The 10,101-nt window shown below is 33.9% G+C and overlaps 1 protein-coding gene across 7 annotated transcripts; it reads left to right on the plus strand.

Moving 5' to 3' along the window:
- Nucleotides 1-1,856: 1,856 nt before the first annotated feature.
- LOC130824315 (uncharacterized) lies at nucleotides 1,857-4,778 on the plus strand. Of its 7 annotated transcripts, none has more exons than XR_009046705.1 (7): nucleotides 1,857-2,073; nucleotides 2,406-2,528; nucleotides 2,626-2,747; nucleotides 3,549-3,658; nucleotides 3,737-3,824; nucleotides 4,232-4,286; nucleotides 4,428-4,567. XR_009046705.1 is itself a non-coding variant. In XM_057689250.1 (7 exons), the coding sequence occupies exons 4-7, from the start codon at nucleotides 3,215-3,217 to the stop codon at nucleotides 4,560-4,562; spliced, it is 417 nt and encodes a 138-aa protein (XP_057545233.1). In that variant the 5' UTR covers nucleotides 1,857-2,073; nucleotides 2,406-2,528; nucleotides 2,626-2,747; nucleotides 3,200-3,214; the 3' UTR covers nucleotides 4,563-4,778. The 7 variants fall into 7 exon arrangements, 4 of the variants coding, with proteins under 4 accessions (XP_057545233.1, XP_057545231.1, XP_057545234.1 ...); XM_057689250.1 differs by lacking the exon at nucleotides 4,232-4,286 and adding an exon at nucleotides 3,200-3,298 and having other exon boundaries at nucleotides 4,428-4,778; XM_057689252.1 differs by lacking the exon at nucleotides 2,406-2,528 and adding an exon at nucleotides 3,200-3,298 and having other exon boundaries at nucleotides 1,858-2,073.
- The last annotated feature ends 5,323 nt before the right edge of the window (nucleotides 4,779-10,101 follow it).

Below are 10,101 nucleotides of genomic sequence, written 5' to 3' on the forward strand. Positions count from 1 at the left end.
ATTCAAAACTAATTATTATAATAACATTATCATAATATAATATTATATTAAAATTAAACAATTTATTACAACATTTATTTAAATAACAATAACTTAAAAAATAAATTAATTAAACAAAAAAATTTCATAATTCGAAATTAAAAAAAAAAATTTAAAAAATACCAGTTGCACAAAAAGTGCGACAGTACCTAGGTCAAGTCGCACAAAAAGTGCGACTCGACCTAGGTATAGTCGCACATTTTTTTAAAAAAATTGTTATTAATTTTATTTATATTATTATTGCTCTTATTATTATTATTGTTGTTGTTGTTGTTGTTATTATTATTAATATTATTATTATTATTATTGTTGTTGTTGTTATTATTATTATTTGTAATCAATGGAGCTATAATGATATTATTTAGAGTTATGTTTTTTATCTTCATATTACAGGTAAAGATGATACAGGTTAATGATATTTTTTTAAAAATAAGTTTTTCAAGTTTATCATATAATAACTAGTTATTTTTGGAAAAAAATATAAAAGAATTTAAAAACTCATAATTTGATTCCTTAACTTGAACCAAACAGTCACAAAGGGAATCAATGAGCATTTCATTCCGTTTCCTGAACACAACCAAACGACTAGGCTAAATTAAGGGAATCCATTCCTTTGTCCTTCATTCCCTTTCCTCATTCCATTCCGATTCCCTTGTGCGAACCAAACGGCCCCTTAATGTATTAATCAAAGAAAAGCTAGCATAACCTAGACGTTTGTGCCAAAGAAGAGGATCTTTCTCTATGATACTGAGACAAGATAGACTCGATTTGGAAACAGTGTTGATGTGCACAACATAAGTGTTCCCTTTTCGGATCCCTTCCAGAACAATGTCTCCTGTGTCACTCCTAGAAATAATACATTTTCAGAAGTGAAATTTACAGAGTTACCTTTGTCACAGAACTGAGAAATACTTAGTAAATTATATTCACTTTTAGAAAAAAGGGAAAAGGGAACATGCATATAGAGAACTCCTAAATAGAAAAGAGATCTCTTAGACCAAAGAAAACAATGTTTTAACATAGCAGTTCTCTTTGTTAAAAGGTAACATACATAAAGAGAACTCCTAAATAGAAAAGAGATCTCTTAGACCAAAGAAAACAATGTTTTAACATAGCAGTTCTCTTTGTTAATCTCTTTGACCCACAACTTGACCAAAGAGAACTTCTTAATTTCCTAGTAGTAAGTTCTCTTAATTTTTCTTAAAAATTTCACACCAAAAAACCGCCAAATTGAAAATAATATGAAATTTTTTTTGTCTCAAAGAATATGCAATTGAACCACCATTCATACCACTGTCCCTATCTCTCTTCGACAACCTTTTTTCCCCAAAATTAATCTTCAAAAATTCTTCAAATTATCAATAATCGCTACTATCATCAACAATTGTTAGTAGTTCGACGCGATTATACTCACCAACGCCATTGACTTCTCGATCTAGGGTTCGTTGTAAGCGCTATAATCATTCTCAAATCAGCGATCACTACAAGAAAAATCTTTTTTAGCAATAAGTTTTAGTAACGACTATATTTTTTTCGTTGCGAAAAATACAAGTTGTTGCGAAATTTGTTGTTATTGCTAAATAATCGTTGCAATAAGAAAAAAATTAACTTCCCTACCACTTAAAATAATTTTTCGATATAACCTTATTTTTTGCAACGAAAAATTCAATTGTTAAAATTAAATAAATAATTTGTAATTATATATATCATTGCAAAAAATAATTAATACACAGATATAACAAAGTCGTTGCAAATCTTTTACTAATAATTTTTGGCAACGACTCCGATCCCTTTGTCTCAAAACGCGCATTTTTGTAAAATCGATTAAGTGAAAATCCCCTTCCCTCTCAAATCAGCCCTCCCATTCCCTCTCAAACAAAGTGAAAATCTATTTTCCTCACAAACCCACGCACGGTTGGTAAAACCGCATTCCTTCTGCACACCGGAGCTTCTGCCGCCTTCTGCACACCGGAGCTTCTGTCACCTTCTGCACACCAGAACTCTTGCCGCCACACCGTTGCGATCAAACCCACGGTTGGTAAATTTTTTTTTTTTTTGCTATTTTTTTCTTCTTTGAATTTCTGGCTTCACGATTGTAGAGCAATAGTTTTTCAAATTTATGGGTTGTTCTTGTTCTTGTTCTTGTTGATCTTGTTTCTTGTTCTTTGAATTTCTAGGTTGTTTTTATCCTTTCAATTTTTGGGTTATAGATTAAACCCACAACTGGTAATCTTTGTGAAATTTATGTGATTGATTTTGTGAAATTTATGCGATTTAGAGCATTTTGAGAGTAATTTGATTGGAAAAATTGTTAAGGTTTATGTTTAGGGTCTGTGTTTAACTCAAATGAGATTTTATTTGTTTAGGGCTTTTCACGGGCCCGTCGTCATCGTTAAGGTCTTTGAAGATAACGTTTTAATCTGGGCCTTATTAGAGTATAAGGATTATGAATGGAAGGTGTTGGTAGTGGATGGTGGTGGGAGTATCAGGTGTGCTCTTGTTGGTGGGAATTTTCTAAAACAATATAATGATTGTTTTATTCAGAGTTCTATCTTCTGATCTTTAATTTTGCAAAACTTCTACCAGTTTTCACTTCACAGTTTGTTGTAATTTTCACTGCTCATGATGATGTGGGGAAAGTTAAGCGCAAGTGCAATGCATATATTTCTTGATCTACAAGAGGTTTAAGATCCTTGTTGAAGGAGCACGTAAGCTAAGATCCACTTTTTGATTCATTTCTTTAACTTCTACAAACTCTTTTCTCCATATGTTTGTTAGATGCTTGCAATTTGTCTGTTGTTCTAAACCTCCGTATCAATCTATTTTAGTTATGTACTATTGGGTGGTATTGGTTTCTTATTGTTTTGTTGTAAAGGTTGTATATATAATCTAAAAAGCATGATCACATTTGAAAGTTTTTTAATCATATATCAAAAACTAAAAATTTAAATCTAAGTGCAATTAAAGAATGTTATATTCATAATGTCTTTTATGGAATTGTTGTTATAATATAGCTAATATGATGATCTCTATTTTGGATTTAAATTGTGAGGATCTAATTTTTGTTTAATGCTTTCCATCCCATTTTGGCCATGTGTAGCTTGTTCGTGTTTAATCTTGAAATTATTCTCGAAACATTTTCTTTCCGTTGTGTCAACAGGATATTAGTTTTTCTATGCCATTATGTTCTGAAGTGGAGCAGATTAGTAGAGAGGATTTGGTTGAGCTCTCTGAGATTGAGAAGCATAATTTAGGACAGGTTCCATTTGTTGCATTATTATTTTACTATAGTAAAAAGCAAAGAGAATTTATTGTACATACGTTTAATTATTCGTTAGGAGTAGCAGTGAAGTTGCTTATCAGGGTCAAAAGATTGAGAATAGTGTTTGGATGAGATAGAAAAAGTTGATGGGAAGATGTTTCCAGTTTTTAATTAAACGTATTGCTGCTCTTCCTAAAATATTGCTTATTTTTACTTTCCAATCTGTTGTTGCAATCAACCAATGCAGGCTAAACGTTTTAGTTCGACGCCTGATGTGGAAAACAGTCCAAAGTCTTTGTTAGCCTTCAATGGTAATTATAGTGTTCATGGCGTATATGATTTTCTGCTAAATTACAGGTACATGAAGTTGCAAACAGTTTTGATAAAAATTGACGTTTCTTCCAGTTTGTCACTTTAGTTAGCTTGCTTTTACAGATCATTGTTGACTACATTGAGCAGTATGGATGTACCTATGCTGTGTGCTCCCATACCTTTCCTTAATGCTGCAATTTCTTCCCCACAGGTGAACTACATTTTATTTGTAACTTCATTGATTTATCTTTTTTATCAATGTTGCAAAATTTGTTGTAGCACCAAGGAAAGTCCTCTCTTCTAGTATTCAGGTTATATATGTGACACTGTTTTTCATTCAACTTAGTTTAATATTTTTGCTGAAATTGACAGTTTTTCTAAATGCGATACTGGAACTAGTTTCTTCTCTTCATTTTAACAATAAGGTTTGTCACAGTGGTGTTTATGCATCTTAAGGTTGGATCACTAACAAATGCTATAGTCGAGGGGGTATGATTATGTGTCTTATAGACTTTTAATGTCAATTGAAGGCTGAGATTATAATACTAATAATCTAAATATTGAAATGCTCTTTACTATTTGTATAGATAATTGTTGATTGATTGGTTTATTGGTTAGATCCTGCTGGTGTGGAAAATAAAGTGCGTGAAAATGCTCGTAAAATTATTTATGAGTAAGTACTATACTATTGCATCGTAAATGGTTTTGCTTTGATATATTATTTAGGTTCTATCTATTTAATCATTTTATATGTAAATGACTAGGGGGCTTGTGAATTTTAGTAAAATTTTAATATATTATTAATGTCTTGCAGTTTTCCCCTAGGGCTCCTTCAACTTATTCTCAGGAGAGCATTGATCAAGTTCGAGATTTATGGATTTCTTACGTTGTCAAACATACGCAACAAAAATTGGAGAAGGAAGCAGAAGATTTGGATGGTGTGTTATAAGATCATATCGATGGAAATTATTAAAGATTAGAATTCATAAAGAATTTTGATGACATTTGACTTTTGGAATAAGATAATTGTATAGTTGAATTCTAATCTAATTATATGATGAAATGGTTTATAATTTTTGATGTTGGTATAGCATGTATGAACGCGTATATTTAATGGTATATATGGATTAGTACAAATTATATCGTATTGGTATTTTTATTTATTAATATAGGTCTTTTGTCATATAAATGGTGGTTTAAAAATAAAAGTAAATTGCAATTGTACGGCTTTTTTATTAGTAGTTATTGGCAGGGGCAAAGAGAACACCTCCAGTAATTACTAGTTTTATTTGGTAAGGGAAAAGAGAATACCTCCCTAAAGCAGGTGTTCTTTTTGGTGGGGTTGTATATTTTTATACAAGTACCAAAGAGAACACCTCAATAAGGTGCAAGTTTTCTTTAATGTGAAGAAAAGAGAACGCCTATTTGTTCCACATGTTCTCTTTTATTTTACTTAAGAAAACACTAAAAAGGGGCGTTCTCTTAGGCTAAGAGAACTGTGACATGGAGAACGCTCCTAAGGAGTTCTCTTAGGCATATTTGAGGCGTTCTCTTTTCCCTTTTTTGTAGTAGTGATTTTAAATTCTCGACCAAAAATACATTATCAATTGCATAGGAACTTGACTTTCCTACTTTTCATTTGGCGATGATTTCACCTTTCATGTTGTCACCGAAAGTCACAGTTCTCCCATCATAGGTTTCCAGTGAGAGAAATTTTGAATTATCACCTGTCATGTGCTTGGAACACCACTGTCGAGATACCATAAGTTGTTCCCCCTCACTAGAACCTGCAAGAAAAATTAATTGTTAGAATTAGAAACCCAGTCTTTCTTGGGTTCCTTGTCGATTTGACATGAATCAACTTTCTTAATCCAAATACGATCGACATAGCTTCTATTGGAGACAATATACTGTTCCCTTTTGGCACACTGGATTTTAGATGTCCAGTTTTTCCGCAAAAGGTACAGACTTTGCTACTTGGGAGATCGACATAGACTTTTTTCTTTTTATTATTCTTATTGTAACCTAGGCCTTATGAACTTTTAGTTTTAGCATTTACAATCCATTTGGGAACATTTTTTATTTTCCCTTTTCCTCTTGAATTTAATTCAAGTTCGGATTTATCATTTTCGGCTTGGTTGGATTCTAGGTTAATTTTAAATTTTTGAAAATTAGTACATAAATCATTAATGAATGTATCATTTAATTCCTTGTTTAAGCTTAGTAATTTATATTGAGTTAATTCAACATTAAGAATAATATTTTCCTTGTTTACTCTTTTCATTGTTTCCTTTAAAGTTATATTTTGATCTAACAAATTGAAAAATCTATTTTGAACATCAGATCTAAAGGTATTTAAATAGGAAACATGGTCTTTACTAATCTTAAGGTCTTTTTCAATTTGGAGACATTTATTATTACTTTCTTCTAATTTATCTTGTGTCTCCATAAGCAACTCAACTAATTTATATTTATTTAATTTAAACAGATGGTTAGGAAATGAATTAGAAGACTTTACCTCTTTTCCTTTGGACTTCTCATTCTTGCTTTCGTGTGAGGCTATGAGACATAAGTTAGATGTTTCTTCTTCTTCAAGGTTTTCTGTGTCAGCATCACTCTCAGATTCTCCCCATGTAACTATCATGGCTTTGCGAAGGTCAGTTTTGTTGAGGTTTCCTTTGGTTGGTAGTCTTCCTGTTTTCGTTGCCTTTCCCTTGCTCTTTTCATTTTTCCACATAGGGCAATCTTTAATGAAGTGATCAGTACTTTCACATTTGTGGCATTTAAGGTTGGATTCGGTATTGGCAGATCTTCTTTCTTTGTTGTTTCTTTAATTAGTGTATCTGATGTTCCTGAAGAACTTCTTAAATCTTCGTATCAACATGGCAACCTCCTCTTCATCACATTCTGACTCTTCTTGATCCGCTACTGTCAGAGCCAATCCCTTGTTTCGAGAACTGTCCTCTGTTCCCAGTTGTAATTGTGAGTCATAAGGGAACCAACCAGCTCTTCCAGATTGAACTATGTGAAATCTTTGGTTCCTGGATGGCTGTGACTTTGGCTCTCCGGCGTTCATCTTGAGGGAGACTCCTTAGAATTTTACTAACTTGTTCATCGGTGGGAATATGTCTTCTAAGAGAGACAAGTTCATTTGTGATGTTTGTGAATCTTGTAAACATCTCTTGGATGTTTTCTCTAGGTTCCATAACGAACCATTCATATTTTGACATCAACAAATCAATCTTGGAGCTTCACTTCACTTGTTCCCTCGTGGGTAACTTCCAGCAGATCCCAAATCTCCTTGGCAGATTTGCAGCCTATAATTCGATTGTGTTCATTTAGTGTAAGACCATAGTGAAATAATTTGATGGCAAGAGCATTCATCTCCATTTTCTGAAAATCTTCTTTTTCAAATTCGGTTATAGGTTTGGGAATTATTTCGTTATTGGAGTTTGTAGTTGTTACCTCAAAGTCTCCAATTTCGATAACTCTCCAAACTTGATAATTTTCTGCTTTGATGAAGATCTCCATCCTATTCTTCCAATATGTATAGAAATTTCCATAAAACATGGGTGGCCTTTGAGTAAAGTACCCTTCTTCCATTCATTCATTCATTATTGACATCTCTAAAATTACCAGGATATTGCTCTCAGGGTTTCCTGATCAAATGAGGAACAGGGCTCTGATACCAATTTTAGAAAGTGATAGAGATGGTGAACAACAACAAGAAGGGGGTGAATTATTGTTTTAATAAGTTTAAGTATTTTAGCATTGTTTTTGCGGAATAAGATTGAAGAATTAAAACTTAAACTTAATGCAAAAAAGTAAAGAGACAACACAATTTTACGTGGAAACCTTCTAGGCCTAAATAGAAGGAAAAACCACGACCACTCGAGATTTCAAAACTCTCCAATATGTCTTAGGCAATTCGTTACAATTACATAAAACAAACTCAACTTGCTTCACTCAAAGCTTCTCTAACTAGGCCAATTCTCTTTCTCTTGCTTCACTCGAATCTTTTCTCTTCTCTAGCTTTACTCAAAGTTTTCTAATTCTCCCCTAGACTTACCCAAGTCTAGTTACAACAATTCTCTAAAAAACCCTTTAAAAGGATAAATTCTCTAAAGATAAAATTAAAGAGTTGCACAAGAAAATATTATAAACAAATATTTCATGATATACCACTGAGTTTTTCAAAATTCACCATATACCACACAAAATGTTTTAATTCACCATATACCATTGAGTTTTTGTCCGTTAGCACAGAATACCATTAATGACAACTGCCGTCATTGTGCCGTTTTGTGGTAAATTAATAATTCACCGTATACCATTACTTTTTTTATTTGCATCAAATACCATTTTTTTAAAATATAGCCGTTGGTATTTTGATAAACAAAAGAAGTGTCATATAAACCAAGTAGTTAACATTTTGTTCAAAAACAACTTGATACTAAACACTGTTCACCAAAAAAATGACACTATACAATGCTAAGTAGCAGTCTTTCTCTTCCCCCTTGTGTTGCCTTGTTGTGAAGAGGAAGCTGCATGTACTGCCTTCTTTGATAATGCCTTTTTTGCCTTGCATGTCACTGCATTGTGCCTAGTTCTTTGCATAAGCTGCATTTGTTGTTCTTGTGTCTCTTTCCTTTTTTTGCTTCATGAGAAGCTCTTCTCCTTTGCTTAGGTGGTCTGCCAGCATTTCTTTTCCCTTGGGGTGGTGCAATTTCTGGCACATCAAGTGAATGTGGTCTCCATAAGTGAGTTTGTATGCAAACCCCTTGTAGAAAGGTAAGACAAAGTCCCTAGGATTAAGTCTCTGGTTGTAAATGACCTTGAGACCATGCTTGCAAGGTATCCCTGATCCTAGTCATTTCCCACACCCACAAGTTATATTTCCAAGGGTGACAGGGAACTTGACATGGCCATCCCTCACCTCAAACTCTCCACCACCAGCTGCAGTGACATAGCAGATTCTAGACTCATCAGTCCTAGTGGGCAGCACCCCCTTTGCATGCTCTGTCAACTCATTAGGTTCCATGCTTACTGCTTTATCGAACCTGGAACTCATTCTTTTCATGCACCGATTCCTGATAGCTTAATTATTCAAAAAAAAAACCACAGTAAGCAACAACAATTTTTTTGCATTTAAATGAGTAAAACAGGCACACAAATTTACCTTCCAGCAATGTCAACACAGGCATGTCCCTGTTGGCCTTTGTTATTGCATTGAATGACTATACAAAGTTTTTTGTGTTATAATCACAACAAACTGTCCTGTCAAACATGTGCTCACTCCACTGCTCTTCTACATTTTTTAGATAGTCATATGCTGCTGCATCAAATTCTTTTATCTTGGACATAGCTTTTCAAAAAACGTACTCATTGTAGGCATTTGCAGCAATCCAAAACATCTTATGAAATGCTGCCCTACTCCATCCTGCAGTCTTGCAATTTGAGTACAAATGCTGGCAGCATATTCTCTTGGTAGCTCTTGGGAACACCTCAAACAATGCTGATTCAACCCCCCTAAAAAACAAGACTAAGTTAATAAACAGCTTCATAATCTCAAATTAAAGACAAAGAAGAAACTTACCCTCATCCTGTCACTGATAAAAGTCCAGTCGTCCTTCTGAGATCCATACTGAGCAAACAGGCACCTCAAGTTTCTGAAAAAATAAGTCCAGAAATCTATGCTCTTTGTGTCAACAATCCCATAGGCTAACGCAAAGATCTCATTATTCCCATCTATTGCAATTGCAGTGAGCATAATCCCTTTGTAATACCCACTTAAATGTGCACCATCTATTCCTATGATAGTTCTACAACCACCTAAGAATCCTCTAACCTAAGCTGCAAAAGATATGAAACAGGCCTTGAATTGCAAACTTTCAGTCCATGTAACCAGAGCATAAGACCCAGGATTTGTGGACTTTATCATTTCAGCACACTTTGGAAGAGCTGGATAGGACTCAGCAAACCCACCATGTAATTGTTCCCTGGCTAAACTCTTCATTTTGTATAACAATCTCAACTTCACATGGATCCTGTACCTTTCCATGCATAGCCTCTGCAATGAACCAACTGGGACATCTAGGTTTGCCACTAAGTCTTGTAACAATTGTCTGCATAGCCATGTTGAAGAGATCGTAGGATTCTCTTCCAGCCTCCCACAAGTTGCATGCTCTCCTTCTAGCTTCTTTATGGCCCAACTAACTTTGTCTCTTAGAATTGAAGCATGAATTCTCCAATTGCAATCCCTCATCAAACACCATGCTATGTACCTCGTACTGTCAGCATGATCAACTGAAACAGAGAAGCCCTTTTGTATGCAGTAATCTCTAAATACATCTAGAAACTGTGTTTTGGTTTCAAAAATCAACCCAATGGATCCAATTGGAAAGTGAGACTAGATTTACCATTTTTGTACATTTTGTCTAACAGATGAGACCCATCTAAGTAATCCTAAAAGGTCTTCTCATGTATAT

This window comes from Amaranthus tricolor, chromosome 9, assembly GCF_026212465.1.
Source record: "Amaranthus tricolor cultivar Red isolate AtriRed21 chromosome 9, ASM2621246v1, whole genome shotgun sequence".
NCBI lineage: Eukaryota > Viridiplantae > Streptophyta > Magnoliopsida > Caryophyllales > Amaranthaceae > Amaranthus > Amaranthus tricolor.

Coding starts and splice junctions, on each gene's coding strand:
- LOC130824315 (XM_057689250.1), top strand. CDS start 3,215: ATGCCATTATGTTCTGAAGTGGAGCAGATTAGTAGAGAGGATTTGGTT. Junction 3,299..3,548: donor AGAAGCATAATTTAGGACAG/GTTCCATTTGTT, acceptor CAACCAATGCAG/GCTAAACGTTTTAGTTCGAC. Junction 3,825..4,427: donor CTGCAATTTCTTCCCCACAG/GTGAACTACATT, acceptor AATGTCTTGCAG/TTTTCCCCTAGGGCTCCTTC.